Source organism: Zerene cesonia, chromosome 27 (genome assembly GCF_012273895.1).
Source record: "Zerene cesonia ecotype Mississippi chromosome 27, Zerene_cesonia_1.1, whole genome shotgun sequence".
NCBI classification, from domain to species: Eukaryota; Metazoa; Arthropoda; class Insecta; order Lepidoptera; family Pieridae; genus Zerene; species Zerene cesonia.
In genome coordinates, this window is record NC_052128.1 from 2506015 (window position 1) to 2525512 (window position 19498).

General features: G+C 32.4%; 1 protein-coding gene across 2 annotated transcripts in view; it reads left to right on the plus strand.

Annotated features, from left to right (window-relative positions):
* Nucleotides 1–12548, plus strand: part of LOC119837388 (U8-agatoxin-Ao1a-like) — a 39822-nt gene extending 27274 nt beyond the window's left edge. The window contains exons 2-4 of one of the 2 annotated variants that reach the window (XM_038362959.1): nt 10110–10221; nt 11172–11250; nt 11656–12548. In XM_038362959.1, coding sequence (XP_038218887.1) covers nt 10137–10221; nt 11172–11250; nt 11656–11818 — 327 coding nt within the window. In that variant the 5' untranslated portion in view covers nt 10110–10136 and the 3' untranslated portion in view covers nt 11819–12548. The remainder of the gene's footprint in view (nt 1–10109; nt 10222–11171; nt 11251–11655) is intronic. The other variant, XM_038362960.1, reaches the window with a different exon arrangement.
* The last annotated feature ends 6950 nt before the right edge of the window (nt 12549–19498 follow it).

The window sequence follows — 19498 nt, forward strand, 5'->3', positions numbered from 1 at the left end:
AAGCGTGAAATTGACTCGTCTTGGGGCTCTTAATGTTGGTGCAAAGGTTTGCTTTGATATTTTGTGAAACTTTTGTGCTTTTGTGTATATTATTAAAAGTTGGAATATGTACATATAAATATGAGGTATAATCTAACTTTATTTTATATCGTTTATATGCTGATCAAGTTCACTGAATACAACATAAAAACTTTTTATTTTGTTCTAATTTAAAAGAAAGAAGAACATTTGTTTATTCAGTTATAACAATATTTAAAACTTTCCTAGACACGGGTAGTTTAATTTCGTTACTAGATCATAATAACGTTATTGATATAATCATCAATATAATCACAAAGAATATTAGCAATTATAAAAAGTATACAGCACAAGTAAAGACTAGGCAATCTAAAGCAGCTCGAGGGAACACAGAGGAGTTTAGTCGTTAGTCCACTATATTGAGACTATATAGAGTCCGACGTATTCCTGAGCCCTTTTCGCAAAGGCCCTGGGTATGCGTAAAAGCATTCTTCACTCCTAAAAAACAAATCGGCTTTGTCCAAAATGCCTTGTATAAATGTGTTGTGCAAGCGGCTCTGTTATTCATTATTCAACTAAGCATTTATTCTAACTATTTACATTACATATTAGGGTGGGCTGGACCTTCAATTCCAAATAAACTTAAGATAAACTACAACTATTTAATCTTCATTTAAGGAATAGCAACGTTTTGTAGACACATTATTTCGAGTAGGTAATAATTGCTTCTAGTTTTTTACTCCAATATTACTTACTGATGACTTCATTAATTGATGAATACGAAAAGAGATAAACATATACATATTATTTTTCACACATTACTAAGCAATAATGGAGTATAAAGTGTGGCCTTTGGTAGTATTAATAGTATAATCATAAAAATCTATATTGTCGTTATTATTAAATAATATTTCCATTCAAACTTCTTGCTTTTGATCTTCCGGATGTTTAAGATGAAGAAAAAAAAACACACATATTAATCATAGCATATGTTATTCAATAAAGATGGTCATTAATTACGAGTGATTATGGCCGAAAGGATAGTATTTTCGATAGCAAATATAGCTAGATTTCTTCCAATTTCTCTACCATGTACATTGTACAAATCATATCACATATCCTCAAAGGAATTTAGGACAATTCCATACAACGCTCCGACCACATTGTCAGCAGTTCAAAGCAAAGATATTTCAAATAAACACGTACTGTTCACTATTGAGCTTCCTTCCAACTTGTTTCCAAAATAAATACAAAGAGTTTTCACACCACAGAACAGCATTTATTTTACCTTCAAGATTAGCAAAGCATGATTTCACGAATCGATGGCTCCACCAACCAGTGGCTCTGTTCTCAAACGACTTTCCGAGCGGAAAGCTTTCAAATACAGCCGATATTTCTTGTATTTTTTGGAATAAATTGTATGTGTTACTATGAAGTAGTGTGTATATTTCGTGAGTATATCACGATATATGTTTCGATGTTTCGATATATTGTACTCAATTATATTACATACATAGTGGGAATATACTTTCGTCTAAGATACAGGCTCGGCTTAGTTTAGACGACTAGTGTCCATAGTTTTTGGTTCAAGAATTGAAGCTGTATATAAAATGTTAATGTAAGGTATGGATAAATAAAGATTTATATGTTTTTTATCTATGTCACTGACTGATTTTCTTCATAGACACGTAAGCGATTAGCCTTCTGTCGGCCAGGCCAGTTGTTGACTCCTCTGGAACTGAACTTAGGGACTCTTAGTTCTACGACCACACCTTAAACACTGTACCAACGTGCTGATTCATTAAAATGTCTTCAGTTAAGAAAATTGATTGATTCTTTAATCATTTATTAACAACGATATTCCTGATAACAAAGGAATTCGTAATATCCCTGCTGTTCTTCAAAACATAGAAAAAATAAAAGCCTTTTACATTCCGCTTATAAAACTCAATAAAGAAGCTACAATTTAATGGTCTGACAAAAAAGAATTGAATTTTTCTTTCAATTCCACGGCCTGGTCGTGCGGAGATAAATGTTATCAAGAATCGTTGGCAAATCTAATTACAAACCAACTGAATGACGTGTGATACAATGTTAATATTTAATCTCTACAATGGCGATACAGTGTTTTGTTTCTATTATTTCTTACTAGCGGTCGGCCCCGGCTTCACTCGCGGTACAGATATAGCCCTTAGCACTCAGGGATCACGGTCATATCCAACGGTGACAGAATGTTTGTAATCGGTTTAGTAGTTTTTAAGATTGGCGCGTTCAGACAAATAATCAAACTCTTCAGCTTTATAATTAGTGTATTTTATTTTTAGGATTTACTGTTTTAATTAGTATCATAATGGGGCAAGTGTGGGTATTTATTTTTTACTTAATTTAATGGTATGGTTTTAATGTTAAGAGATAGCCCGGATGGTTAAAAGTGACATAAGCTACTTTTTACCCTGAAAAGCATCGCAATATACCCATGAAAATGAGATGTTTTTTGGAAAAGAAAAGTTTATATTCCCATAGGTAGTAGTTAGTATACAGGGTGCATTTTTTAACTGTGCGTGGTAGGTGGTGCAAAATAGATAACCCCCAAACACTAAAAGGAGTCATGTTACGAGGCTGATTTTATTGAAAATAAAACTGCATCAATATATTTTTATTTTTTCAACTGTATCGTACCAATGGAAGGGTATCGGTACCTGTAATACAGATTAAAATCTAGTACGGGACCAACGTTTTGTTTGTATGTGTGCATATGGTTGAGAAATTAACTTATTTTTATTTATTTTATTTTAAAGATCTATATAGCCAGGAATTGTCGTTGATCTTGAAACAAAACACACCATTATAACATCAATTCATGGTGTCTCTAATAAGAAACAAATCCTAGGAAATAATACATATGGCATGGCAATTAACTTATTATATATCTAGCTATTATTATTTAGTTATAAATAAAACACAAATAATTTTATTCGTTTGATTGAAAGTCTTAAATTGAAATGAAATTTCCTTTACACGCTGTTTAGACCAGATTAAATATTTCTTTATGCTCGTTTTTATGTTACATAAAATAAACCCAAGATATTGTGATAATATTATAAGAAAATACAGGCAGGATTAAGTGAAGGCTACCCTAAAATATATTGTCAGAAAGATAAGCTTGACCTGGCTGAGTCAACACGATGGGACCGTCTACAATAAACTCGCTAAATTATATTATTTACTTTTTGTAAGTTCTGAAGATGATGTATATATTACCGTAAAATTGTAATCCCTTTCGTTAGATTTTGTTTTATTTTATGGTATATCATATTCTATTTTCGAATTCAATTAAGAATTCTCAAATTCCAAACGTTGTGAAATGACATTTGATAGAACGTACCTCGCCTGCTGATTGGTTGAACGGGTATTCATTTAATCTAAAGCGGATGCAGTTAACGGAGTTGCAACCTCGTAACTTAGATCATAGTCTAAAGGTATTTACAATTTGAATTTTGAAATTTACTACTAACAGCCGTTTTCACCACTTGCTTATGTTTGTGGTATTTAATACTTTTTTATGCAAATTTTCATTAATTATTTGTAGTTTTAACTGTTCTATACACTAAATAAAACATAAATAGAATTCTAGAAAATTGTGAAAGTTTTGAGTGTAATTTTAATTTGGACTTGCAAGATAAGTAACAAACTTGCAAGTTATATAATTTTAATAATGTACAACTACATTTATATTCATAATAATATAAATAGAAATGCAATTGTAATTAAAATTCTTCACAGAAATATTACAAATGCAAAAGAGTGGGTGTGCCTTATACAGCCGTGTTGCTGGAAAAGTAAAAATATGTAGAACCAGAGATAACATAATAATAAACTAGGCAGAACTTCATTACAAATACACACATAAAATCCTTGAAATAACTTCTCCGTGTTTGAGAAATTTTAAAAGAATAGAAAAAATTTGATCACGAGGCGGGATACCAACGCGTTTCTTGCCCAACCGTAGCAATTTGATAGAATAGTTTCTATTCTTTCAAAATTTCTCATTTATAAAGCATTTCAATACTATAAAACTTAAAATTAAAATTCTCCGTGTTTTTTCATTAACTTCGAAGGACTTTTATTAGTACAATCATCATAATCATGTTCTATACCAAATACAAAATATTTTAGTAGCGAAGTTTTATCTACTATTTTTATGTAGTTTACATCTTAAACTTAAAAAGATTGGTTTTCTATTAAGGAAAAAAGATATAAAAAGGTCGCTCGCTCTAGGGAAAACATACGTTATTGAATCAATTAAAACAATAACATTTATTGAAACTCGACAGATCGTTCAGAAACTTTCTTGAAAACGTTATCGAGTGGTATTCATGAATCTTTACATAGCAACAAAGTCGCTGTCACAGCTTGATGAAACCCGTGTTATTTTATAATTGAAGAGGGTAAGGAAACGACCCACTGCGTTATCCTTTTCGAAATCAAACCTTTAAAGCGTTTGTCCACAGCTAATGTTAGAGATGTTTGAGGTTTCACTGGTACAGTATATTATCTGTGGTTATGTCAAGTATTTGGTTACAGTTGGAATATAACATAAGAATCAAACCATACGTAAGTGGAAAGTTATGTTTTCTTTTTTATAAAAGTTGTGTTTATTTATTTATCTGTTTTTTTTTTATTCGAAGATAGCTCTTGCCACCACTTGCCGCTCACCCCGGCTACACCCGGACGAATCGGGATGAAGTATAAAAAACAATAATTAATTGAATAGTGAGAGAATTTTCAAAATCGATTTATATTTTGAGATTATTTAATACAAACAAAAAACACTCAACTTGTCCCTATTATAGTATAAAGATACTCAACAACGGTGGATATTCCTTTATCCCCAATTCCCCGAGGTTCATAATGGTGGTTAGAGGGCCTAATTCTAAATTGAGTTTCGTTTAACGTCACGCTTACGTTTATAGTTACATCAGTTACAACTTTCTTAATTTGTCTCGGGTTGTTTAATGCGAATAATTTCACGTCGCATGAAAGTATTAAGTTTAGGTACACATGAATCATTCTATTAAACATGTTTAGTTTTAGTTTGTAATTAGCTTGCAGCTTATTTACTTGAAATATAGGTTCAATAGTTCATAAGTGATTAGAGATTGAGTTATTTGGCGCGAACCTGACTTGAAATATTTTTTACAAATGTTTAACCAGTATTTTATTATTTTAAGCACATTGTTGCTGGCAACATAACATTTAACAAACAAAATAGATATTATGTATTAAAAACAAACGAATAGCTAAGATGGCGGCCGTATTATTTACGAATGCTCCCTTTAGGGTACAGGCAGAAGATTATAAAAACAGTAAAACTCAAAAGTCAGTGTGAAAAAAGCATACAATAAAGTGGATGGCTTTTTAGGTTTGATTTAACGCCAGTCAGATACCTAGGTAGTTATGTAGATATGTAAGAGAGTAAGGCAACATGTCTACTTAGTACATACTTATAGATATTATAATATATATTTTCGCAATTCCTGACAATTTACGTTTTATATTATTTATCCCAAAAAGCTGATGAGGTGACCTCTCTACATCAACCTCATTTAAAACAAACATGATTAACAAATAGCAATTTCAATGTTCAATTACCAACCGATTTTCTTAGAAATAAATTAATGGAAATTAATGAATATTATCGAACTCATGCATATAGTAAGTCGCCCAAATACTTGGAGAGTAGTTTGATTCATGCCCTTACCTTATATTAAACCACAGCGTACGTACTTCAGACGGAACCGCAATTATGCGGACTGGAACTTGTCATACAAGTTCGATTGCTTTCATAGATTGATTACCTATTGCGCATCCTAGACTAGTTCTCGATTAATATAGTTTATATATAGTTAATAGTGTATTATATAAGTTAAAAATAAAATAAAGGGATGAACGTGACTAGCTTGCGCTGGGAATGGCTTCACTTTATCTTTACTTTGCGATGTAAGATAAATATAAGAATATAATTAAGTAATCAATATCTATTAAAATCTCAATACGGTAACAGTGCTATAATAATATAGTTGGTATTTAATAATAAAATATAACATTCCATAATGTTTATGTTATAACCATGTGATATTTTTTATTATGCAATACAATTTCGCTTTTTTAATACTCTATGGTATTAAATAAAAGAAAATATCTAAATTTTTCATAGGCCGCATTTATAGTCTGTTTTATAATAATTTTTAATCTGTGGCTGTGAAGCGTCTCCCAGAAATGTCTAAAGCAAGTCCAAAGTCTTTAACGAGGTCAAAGCTACCTAACAAGGCTCAAAACGCCAAATGAATGTTTCATAAGAGTAAATCAATAACTGCTTTGTACTTTTTACTTTCCTTCATTATATTCTGTTTACGGACCAAAAATGTATAAAAACAACTGTTGCTTAAGCCTCTGCTATAAGGTCTTTAGTATATATTTTATATGCAAATTTAAAAAGTTATTGAATCTCATTAATGCATTCTAAATTCTTCACATATTTGTAAATGTTTCATTGATCCCGGGATAAAAATTACTTACCTCTTTTAACCGGCGTTAATTTTTTTAAATAAAAGAATCATATCTTAGCCATGTGCCTTTGATAGTTAAATTACATCCGTCGTCATCAACAACCAGACTGACATCCCACAGCTAATAGTAGAAGTAGATAATTTTTACTTCTATCTGCTAACGTTATAAAACGGAAGAATTTGTCTGTTTGGTTGGTTGAATGCGCTAATCTCAGGAATTTGTTACAATTGAAAACTTTTTTTTGTGTTAGATGGTCCATTTATCAAGGTGACCATAGGCTAAATACGCTATTACAATTAAAAGCGGAGAAGTAATGATTTAATCATGAAAAACGGAATAACAAATACTTAATTTAAGAGCAGATTCGTGGGTAAACCTGTTTTAAATCAGAATGGTATATGTATACGTACATAGTAAATAAATGTATTCCAATATCACCTTTGGAGTAAATAAATCTAGCACTGAGAAACTTGTTAACAACTTTGATTACTTCTCTGTGGTTTAATTGAGATTTTAAAGAAATCAAATGTAATCGGGAAAGTGAAAATAAATAAAAGTAAATTTATTTAATATATTTAATCCTACTAATATTATAAATGCGAAAGTTTGTAAGGATATGTGTGTGTATGTTGCTCTTTCACGCAAAAACTACTGAATAGGTTGCAATGAAGTTTGGCACGTAGATAGCTGGACAACTGGAATAACATATAGTCAACTTTTTATCCCGATTTTCCTACGGGATACGGACTTACGCGGGTGAATTCGCGGGGCGAAGCTAGTTAAATATAAAACACGAAAAATGGATTTTTTACGACGAAGATATCGAGTACCAAACTAATAAAATACCATCGATTTAGGGACTCTCGTTTTCGGGAACCTCGCTTAAAAAGTCTACGTATACCTACAACAATTAGACACGAGAAAATTCCAGAACTATTTTATTTGCTACCAGATTTATAGCGCCAAAAGTACGTTCATAAATATTTACATTTAGACTCAACAGGGAGCTGGTAACTTTAAGTTAACAAATTTACCCTAGACTTATCTTGTTTAGTTAAGTTTGAAGAAACTAGTATTGATTTAGCACTTTCTATAATACGCACTTACGTAACAACTGGGAATGTAATTTACCCAAATGTAATTTTAGGCTTGGGTTATTGTCCTATAAGAGGGTATTCAAATTCATTTATTGTCCAAATGTAGTTATAGTGAATGTTATTACAAATTTATTATAAAAGCTTTTACATATGAAACGTATTTTCACGCGAACATTTTTATCGATGTGTAATTAGTTTTATTAATACTGCTTTCGTTTTATTTATTTAGTGCGAGGCTAATTTGAATGGCACCGCGTTTATAATGTCATTCAAAATACATTAAATTAACTTTTATTTATGTTTACGTGAATTGAAGATGTAATTTTTTTTATTACAACACAATTTTGTTTGCAATGAGAACGCATATATCTATGAATAAAACCAACATAATATCAATATTTTAGGCATCTTACAATCGTCTATATTTTTTGATAACTTTAACCACGAATTTTAATAGTATTGAACTTTTCGCCATGTCTTCGTAGCCTCTGACCTAATTTACCGAAACCAATCGAAACTCAGTAAACCCATTGCAATAAAGTTTTCTTTCATATTAATCCCCGTATCTACCGCTGTCAGTAACCGTGTCAATACTATCACGTTTTCCTCCTACTATCGCTTACTTGAATAATGCCTAATAGATTGGTATATAGTATAGTTGTTTTCCTTCATCGCTTTGCGTTAAAAGGTTACATTAACTTTAATTGATATCGAATGATAGTATGGGGAAGAATCGGTTTACGTCGGTTCATTTATCGTTCAGTGGTTTTTTTTAGTCGTGCTTTTAATTTCTATATTTATGTGTATCCTTATGTATCTATACTCTATTTTGTATGTGATTGAATTCGTTTTTATATTTGAAGAACTTATATTATTCAGGAAAGTTTTTACCTGTATGTTTTGCATTTTACTAGTACTTTACTATTAATAAATAAATCTTCATCTTCATCTTCATCTTCACATTTTCTTTCATAACCTTGTGAATTTATTCATAAATACATCAATATATTGCTTATATTACATTTGAGAGGGTCTTAATGTGGACTTCAAAGTCATTTCCTTCTTACGTTTTTTACAAGATTAAATAAGAAATATCACGACATGAAAAGATAAATAAAATGTTTCTTAACTAAACATTTTTCGTGGAGTCTCATAAATCATATCTGGATAGAGATTGCTCCATTCAGACCGAAACGTGAATGAGGAACTATAACCGAACTAGCCATATTGAAGATATTTTCTAGTTATCAACATATGACTGTTTAATATAATACAATGCACTATAACTCATACTGTTTACCACATTCATCTTTTGAACTCAAAATAATTTTGGATATTCATACCGTTATATTGTAGAAAGATGCCGTCATAAAGAACTAGAGACTATTAATTCTTATAGCATCGCCGTTTAATTTATATTCTTATCTACTATTATAAATGTGAATGTGTGAGTTTGTTTGTTTTTATTTTACATAACAACGGAGAGGTTTTATGATATGGTATCTATCTCGACAATTTTTTTTATGTCACCGTCGGCAATGGAGCTGGTGGGTGGCGCCTGATGGTTAGCGCTACCACCGCCCATAAACATTTGCAGAGGCGTAAGGTCGTTAGCAGACCTTACGCTTCTACAAATGGATTGCCTACTTCGAATTGGAAAGGGATTAAAAAATGATTAACGAGAAGAATAAAAGGAAGGAATGGGAAGGGTAAGGAAAAGGATATGGAAAAGGAGTTGTGTCTCGATGACCTCTCGAGACTACAGATTGACATGGGCTCTTTACCGCGGTAAATCACCTCATTCCCATGGTTATTTCCTTTAGCTTCTCGGGCGTAAAGCTGGTAAAAAAAAGAACTTATTTTAAGCAATAATACACCTTAAACAATGTATCTTAAAGAAGTACTATAAACTTTTCCAATATTCGAATTCGAAATTAGCTTCAGAGTTATTTTTAATAAACATTTATATTAACAAAGTTTGAGACCTAACTTAGCTGAGAGTCTGTAAAGGCTGACGTTTATTTTTGAGATACTTTTTGCCTTTATTGGAATACCTTCATCTAAAGGTGGAAAAAAGGTTCTTCCAATAGAATTTCCATGGCAGCAGTCTTAATTGAAATTAGTCAACTGCGCATGAGATAGGTACTATTATCATATTTTCATGCTAATTTTTTAATTAATCACAAGTTGTCTCAATATTTCCTTCGTCAAATCGTTTGAGAGTGAAAGAGACAAACATAAATATCAATGACAAGTTTTTATAATGCAACATTCTAAACACGAAACAAATTTGGCGTTTTTCCATTACTTTTATAATTGGATAGAATAGAAATCAAGTTAGCGTGAAAATTAATTATACTTTAGCCCAAACAATATAATTAAAACAAAACAAAGATTTAAAATGACATATATTTTTATGTATAGATAAGCAGCGGTTGGCGCGAGAGCAGGATGCGGCGCGCAAGCGCAATCTTGCTGATGCTAGCGGCCATCGTGCTAGCTCAGCAGCACTCACACGCTTCATACATTGATCCTGGTATGCTATACTATATACGTTAATCGTATGTTTCTTTTACATTTTTATTGACGATTAAAATTAATGAAAAAACTAATCATATCTCTATATTACATTATCCCACACAATTGATTCATAGGTCTATGATTCAAGATAAATGATAGTGTAATATCCCCCATAGAAAATTAAATGAAATATGTTTTTTGACAGAGTTAAATGACATTTAAACGATACACATCCAGTGATTTATATGTTCTTAAATGATAGCTTGTAAGATATAGAAACATTAGACATTTAACAACATTCTGTAAAGCAAAGATTCAGTACAAATTCTTTCGAAATAAAAGCATCATGAACCGCTAATTTAGAAATCATAATATTCTAGCAAATTCGATTAACGTAAAAGTAAAACAAAGACCCTAATTAACTTACCACGTCCCGATAAACGAAGTACACAACGATATTGTAACGGGATTTAATTTTAAGAATGACACGTTGCGAAATTTCGCACATATAATCCCCTTGTCTCGAGCAAACCTAGTTAAACCGATTACCGAATACATTAGCGCGTCTCATGAATGTATTTGTAGCGAGTGTGGCGAGTTTTAAATATTAACACGCATTATTTATTTAAACCGCATCTGTCGTGTAACGTTTGAATAAAGGGAAGTCAGGAAATTTCCACGTTTTCTATTTTTGGTTCGTTGGTTAAGTAATAATGTCTATTTATAAATGGATTTCAAATGCAATTTCTCGCGTCCGCTATCAGGAAATGTAATGATAAAATTGCCAAATTCAGTAACAGTTTTGAAAATTATCACCATTCACAATTATTATTAGATATTATTTGAAATAACATTCGGACAAACATGGAAATCAAATTACAATTCCTAATTCATATATGAACTTAAATTTCAAAAACCTGCGTCCCTGCATCATAAAATGAACTGATGATGATGTTTAAATTTTAGGCGATGATGACATCGAAATGACTGGCCCCGAATATGGAGATGACCCCAACGACCTGCAGGTGCTTCAAGATGTCGGCAAGTGAGTGACGTTACTTTTAACATATTTATGAGTAAGAGTATATAGTCAGGACTATTATCCTTCAAGTAAACAATAGGTATTAGCTAAAGTGTTTTTAAAGTTAGTCTTACGAATCTTTTGAAGAACCCTTCATTGAATAGATACCTTCTTTTTACTAATTATAAATTTATTATTGACCTTGCCAAGTCCAATATTTAGCTAAGCGGCATTCATTTATGGTTGTGGTTTCACGCCCAAAATAAATACAAACAGAGAAAATAGAATCTAAATGAATCTCTATCATCAATCGTCTATCTTTGTATCCTACATTACTTTCCCTGGTTATATTTTTAAGTTTTAAAGCTATAGTATGAAATCGTTCCGCAGTGGATCGATCCTTAGGCTAGACCGGTGATATGGTTTCAGACGTTCGTCGCTGATCTACGTTTTCAGGCGGGCGTGCATCCGCCGCGGTGGTAATTGCGATCACCGCCCCGGCGACTGCTGCCATTCCTCGTCGTGCCGCTGCAATCTGTGGGGCTCCAACTGCCGCTGCCAGCGCATGGGCCTCTTCCAGAAATGGGGCTAACACGACAACCCACCGACCACCGCTTTATAACTGGACCCGTTGCGTTTTTCATATCTTTCCGATTCAAAACAGGGATGTCGATTTTATTTCGGATTTCGGACCACTATATAACCTTTTGTTCTCTCTCTGTCTCTAATTGAGCCGAGTGTCCGCTTACTTGGTTGGGCAATCACCCAGCCTTATTGCCTAATCAGTACGCCATGACGCTAAGCTCGGCCAATTAGCCGCGGACTGCGGAAAGCGCGGGTTCTTGGTACCTTTTCAGTTATTTATTTTTCATCAACGTACCCGGCCTTTTGCAGTCCATTCTATTGCTATGTATGTATGTAGAGTAAGTATATGTAGATCTGCTAATTGGTGGTAAACTTATGTCAATAGAAGAGTAGCATAAATATAGACACTTTAACTTTTAAATGTTCTAGTCATATAAGAGACTTAAAACTTGGTGAAGGACGCTATCGTAAGCCTTTATAATACCGCCATTTGTATTTGCGATTGGCAACTTAGATTTTTAAAATATCTATAATTATGTGTCAAAATATAATTCTTATAATTAATGAACGAATCTTTAATGTACTTGAAACTCTCGGACAGGGGGTAATATAGAAATGCAGCGTAGACGAATCTTCTGTATGTAGATTCCTAATTTATATGTTGCTCTGTCGGGTAACCCTTAATTGATAAGAATATGAAATATGGAAACTGATATATTATACTAATAAATGTTTATGGAGAAGCTTCGTTTGTTTATTTCTGCTCCCATCCCTTACTTAATCTGTACCAATAAATAAAACTGTAATGTCTGTTTGTAACATTAAAATAACCACTTTTTAGTAAGTACATTTTATGGATACATAAATTGTACATGTATCAAAAATATTTTTTTTACAATTTTTTCTGTCTGCCTGTCTGTTTGTTCCGGCTGATCCTGGCTTATACTTAGACTACTTTTTATTAGAAAATTACTACAGGAACATTGGGATTTAAAGGAAAAAGTCGTTTATGCGGGAGAAGACGCAGCACGCATCTAGTATATTGTGCTATAGTCATATTAAAGACTAAAGTCATACCAAACACTAGTATATCACACAACCCGCTTAGTTATATAATAATCAATACGCAATCCTCGGGTCACTTCCTGATCTCAAAGAAAAAATAAAAGAAACATGGCCGTTATGACTGGGCTGGCACATCATATTGAAATCTATCCTTTGAACTGACTTGACTGGTTATTAAATATTACGTGCGTTAATAATGTTGTATGTCAGACCAATGATTATTGTTGTTTTTTGTTTATTTTAGTATTATCTAACGCTTGACCACGATCTCGCCAGCTGATAAGCGAAGACGTGGCCACTAATGGGGCGCGCTTTCCTAGAATACGCGTTTACTCGTCTGTTATAGACACCCAGATAATACTCGACAAGAAGACAGATTCAGCAAAGGCCCCTTGCAGTTCGAATGAAGAATTATAAGGTTATACTCAACTTGCTTTTATCCGAGTATATGGTTCAAATATCGATGCTTGATGTTGAAGATGTCTTGTCATATGGTCTCATCTGTATATATCAAACTCAAAGGTGACTTGACTGACTGACTGCCTGACATAGTGATTTATCAACGCATAACTCTAACCATTGGACGGAACGGGCTGAAATTTGTCATGCAGATAGATGTTGTGACATAGGCATCCGCTAAAAAAGTATCTTGAAAAATTCTACCCCCAAGAGGATAAAATAGGGGATGAAACCACGTACCATGAAAATTTGTTAGGACCGCGCGGGCGTAGCTGTGGACAACAGCTAGTTATCTCAAAAATACATTCACCTGCTTGTTAATGATCCTAATTATTGTATGTACGCATTGACGCACTAGCTTACGCCATATACTTCTAATCTTCTTATGGCTTAATAAAGATATACAGCTTTTTGAAAAGAAAAACAAAATAAATCAAGGATAAAGAATTTATTTCACAAACACGTGATAAATCATTTTGACACAGCAAAAAACAAGTCTAAGAGCCTAATAACTTACTAAAAAGAAAGCCCAGTATTTTAGTTCACCAAACCTATAATCCTAACCACACTGAACCAATTTCGAAGACGTCTATTTTTCATGAAAAAGATCTATAAAAAGAAAGGCAATTATCATTGTTATATATAATACTAGCTGCGCCCCGCGGTTTCACCCGCGTAAGTCCGTATCCCGTAGGAATATCGGGATAAAAAATAGATGTTGGCCGATTCTCAGACCTACCCAATATGCTTACCAAATTTCAGAGGAATCGGTCAAGCCGTTTCGGAGGAGTATAGAGACTAACATTGTGACACGAGAATTTTATATATAAGATGTTATAGTCGATACATTGTTACTAGAATCTAAACACATATTTTACGAAATAAAGATTGACGTTCATACGAAAGTTTAACATGAAATATGTTACATGTCTCAGTAAAACAAGATATGTAGGCTCGTCCTGGGGAAGTTTAACGCAGTTCAGATATAAAAGGTCGGCGGTAATATTAAATTCGCAGTATGTTATCTTGTTGCGTATATTACGTAAAATAAGCACCAACTCTATTTATATTTAACGTATTTTTGGTTACTTACATGCATTTTATCCTTGAACATATGACCCCTAGACGATTCTGTCTCACTACCAGATCGTACCATCAAGTGCTGGATTTATTATACATATAATTAAATCTAGGTAAACTAGTCTAGCCTAAGTAGCTATATAAGCTGAAGAGGTTGTTTCTTTGTTTGTGTGAAGGCACTAATCTCAGGAACTACTAGGTCGATATGGATGAAACTTGGTACATAGATATTTTGAGACCCGTGAGTTAATTTTTATCTCGGAAATCCTACGCAACTAGCACTGTCCGAAGTGAACTGCAACCCATTTGCGTATTGAATGAGGTGGTTTTTGTGTTTAAAAGAATGTCATAAACATAATCTATATTATCTGTGTATGTTTTACACAAAATAACTACCTTAGTTTGGATTATATCCCTATAAAATCAGCATAAAAGCAAAATTTTAAAGAACTTCTAAGACTATATTATAATCCAGCTGAATATTGGATAAAAGCAATCAAAAACAAACATAAAAACGTTGTGTGACTTTATCGCCCATGATATCTACTCAATACGCAATGCAAAACGCCAATAACAAATACAATGCAAAACACACGACATTAAGGTTTATAGTGCCTTTACATCAATGACGTCATAAATGCTGTACGTGCTCGCTCTTCACGTGAAATTTTCCAGATCTTTATATGCTTATTTATTCTTCGAAATATCGCTGTATCGTGTCTATAAAATGGTACTAAGATGGCTTTTATCTGTAGGAGGTTTTGATGCAAGATGGAAGTTATTGAAGGCGGAACGGTAAAGTGCAATGAGTGCTTTCGAATCCTTGAAATGTATTCGTTGCGGAGTAAGGAATACTAGATGGAGATACCCAGAAAACATTGAAACAAGTTCAATGTTATCAGAAGGCCACAGGTTGTAGCAGGGAAATATATAATTATTTCTAAACAAAAAATTTAACTGTCTTCAAATTGTCAAAACTGGACCAACAAAGCCACCGCTTTCATAGAAGAATTAATTATCAAAACAAGGCGAAAGTTCAGAGGAAAAAATACAGTTGAATTGAGTAACTCATCTTTTTGTGAAGTCGAAAAGTAAAGAGAGTTCCTTTTATATCTTTATAACCTACATAAAACAAGCTTGAAGAAATTTTGTTTCTTACAGACTATAATATGCTAGTAAGATATGCCTTGATACTCAGTAGAATGCAGATGCAGCTTTCTATTTGTTATACAACATTTAAATCGGTCGTGTAGTTACACTTTTTAAGATCACAACAAACATTTTAGATGAATATTCTGTAAATTTCGTTTGAAGTCCCTTATTTTTTTATTTTATACTCTTTTAAAGCGGAATACCCGTTTTTCGTTCTTTTTTCTATACAAGCTCATTCATGTGTAACAAATAAATGAACGTTATTTATATCTAAGAACAAATAATTGTACTCAACTGATATTAAAGTCTACTATCACTGATATAAAGTTGCAGAGGCTGAGAACTAATGCACTATATTGACGTTTCCATTAACAGAATGAGGAGCTGAAGTGAAGAAAAGATGAGTAAGTTGTTATATAGAATCAGGTAAATGATATTCTAGTATAAAAACAGTCTGAATAAATAATATAAATAATACATGAAAGTTAATCAGCCTATCTGTTTATCTTTTTTGGGTTAGATATCTGAAATGATTTTGCCCAATCATACATATTACTTCAATATTGAAATAAAATGTAATTAAACATAACATTACATAAATGTGCTTTCCTGCCTACATTTTGATTTATTATTATAACAAATTTATTTCTGTTTCATATAATATAAATACATCCTAAACGTCGCAATAAGAAACTAATTTATTACTATCATGAATTTGATAAATGACCAAAAATGAAACACCATCCATATCTATGTCGACTGATATATATTCATTTGGGCGCCGACGAACCGTAAACCAAAGACCTGATTATTATATATTCTGAACATCTCTCTTATATTCTATTAACATTCACCTATTTGATAGTTGTTTATATTTTATTTACCCTCAAATTCAAGTTGAAGCTAATTTTAGTACTTTTATACTAATAGATTTTGAAACAATTATTAAAAACTATCAAGGGTTCACTTGCTATATCTACAAGAGTAAAAACACGGAATATAAAATTCAAATCCAGAATGAGGGAGACATTTTATGGAGGCTATTTATTTAAACCCTTTTACCACTTTATAATGAGAGGACGGGAACATGAAGTAGTATCTAATTCATCACAGAAATTCGCCAGTGTTTTTGTGTCAGAACACATTTTTTGAAACACCTTATTTATACTGAGTGGAGAAGTAAATCTGAAGAGTTTGTTTTTTTTTAACGCACTTATCTCATGAACTACTGGTATGATTTGAAAAATTCTTTCAGTGTTAGATAGTCCATTTATTGAGAAAGGCTATAGGCTATGTATGTACCTCGGGCAAAGCCGGGGCGGACCGCTAGTTATGTATAATATTGACTTTAATAAATGAAGCATCCCCAACTAGTTCATAATAGTAATTTGAAACTATACAAAAATAAGAATAATCATACAAACTAACAATATTTTCATAAAAATTTGTTAAAACACTAAATATGAAAATCGAATAGATGACCATCTATATATATATAAATGAAACTCGTTTTCCTTGGTAACGGCATCACGCGTGAATGGCTGGACCGATTTCACTTATTCTTTTTTTGTTGTATTTGTTAATATTAGGAGAAGATTCTTACAAAAAAAAATATTAAGAAAATCTCTCAGAAATATTGAAAAATGTACATTTAATTTTGCATATTTTAAAAAACGCGAGTAACAAATGTCAATGTCATTCACAGCCATAGATTATATTTATAAAAGGAGTTGAAATAGGGAGATGAAAGCGATATAATCGAATACCACGCGGATGAAGCCGCGGACAGAAAGCTAGTTTTTAATAATAATGCCAATAAGAAAGAAGTGTAGTAACGGCACAGTGTCATATTGTACACCGCAGTTTCGGTATGAGATTAATGTACATTAATGTATCTACTAGATGTTTTGTATAAAATCAAAAGTAATGTTTTCGCAATGTTATATTAGATACATTAAATTGTATATTTGTATGCAGACTGAACTAGTAAAATAAATAGCCTCATATTATAATATTTATACGAATTATTATTCGTACTAATACCTTATGAATACTTGGATTCTTTATTTGTATCTGTATTTGTAGTATGCTTTTTATAAAAAACAATTCCCTCCTTTCCTTTCTCTTTATGTTTTATTGAAACTTAAACCTAACTTATTTAATTTACTTCAATGTTAAAATGTCAAAATCAGTGCCTAATTTTGACTTGAAGTTACAAGAGAAGAAAACAGAAAAAAAATCTTTAAACAACAATTCTCTTAGAGGCACTTAAAAAGTCATATTTCATATCAATCACTAACACTTCAATCTCCCGTTCTATAAAAACAAAATAAACATAACTATACTTTCCAATAACCATAATACAATGAGCAGTGGGTTCACAGTTCAGTGAACAAGCTTCAGATATAACCCATAGCGAGGAGTAAACCAATATCGGAATAATTCCAGGAACGCTAACTGTATAATTCGTAACATCTTCAATTTGGTATTCCATTAAGTGCCATTGCTTAAATTGTGAACTGAGGAATACTTATTTGAAATGACAATATTGAATTCCGCCCTTACTGGTGATCCTTATAATATGCTAGTAAGATATGCGTTGGTTTTTAAATGTACTGCAATTGTTTGTTAAAAGATATGAATTTTTAAAGATAAAGGGAATAAATAACCTTCATGCGTCTTTAGGGCGGGAATTTACCAAAAAAAGTTAAAGTCTCGGTCAAACACAATACATTCGTAATGACGTTAATCGATTAAAAACCAGAGTTATCGAGACAGAACGTTGGTTAAAAATAGCCTTGTTCAACGCTTATAAAAGTGTTTCGCAATAATTCAAAATTAAATTTTGCAATTCACATATATCCAGAATAATCTAAAAGGTATGTGTGAAATTGATCTAACAAATCATAACAATGACGTCAGAGCTATGAGTGTGGGTGTCGCGGTCCTGTTGCATTCAGAACGCATGTGGGCGGCCATATTGTAACCTAGGGTAAACATAAATTTGAAATGCAGATATTGTATTTCATAAAGGTCATAGGCAAATGTTGAAAAACAAAGCATCATTCTTAATTGTTAAGCTGAAAATAGATATTACACAAAATTTCAATGTCAATTCCCAAATGATTTATTGATACTATTTGAGTACAACTAATAATTGTGGGCTTTCCATGATCATTACTGCATTGAAATATTAATTATAGCATGAAACAAATTATTCAAGATTTTCCTAAAATAACAGTACGAATAATTAAAGGACTATCAAAATATAACAACTCCTTAATATCTGATTACAGTTTTGTATCAACAGAATTCTAAATAAAATATCTTGAATCCTAAAAGTAACACGGCAAACGAGCTAATGGAAATCTGCCGAGATGTCGGTTTTCCATTAACACCGGTCTCTGCATGTCACTTTTGTTTTGCTCTCATTCATCAAAGCCTTGCGCCCGGGTCGATTTTAAGTATTTATGATTTGCCACATAATAGCGAGTGACCGCAGCTTCGCTCGTATCTTTCAACGGATTCTAAAAAGGAGGAAGTTTACGGTTCGACAGCATATTTTTTTTTTTTGGCTTCTAAAAAGAAATTAAGAAAGGATTTATCTCGATCTGTAAATCCTTTCTTAATTTAATAATATATTATTTGTTTCGTAACAATATCCGGAATCCATCTTGAGTCAAGCACCCCCTCTTTGTGCCTTGAGTCAGCGTTTCCCCTACCTCTCCGATGGTGGCGCCCTCTATAGTGTTGTTTTGGCACTACTTACGAGGCGCCTGAGCACCGGGTGAAGTCTCGACATTATAGCGTCGTTCTTTGTGCCATGCACAAGTCAGCTAGCAGTGTACACTTGGTTGGAATTAATTAAATATTTAAAATTTAATTTAATTAAGTGTAAAGTGCAACCTCTCCGTTTCTAAAATTATGGAGA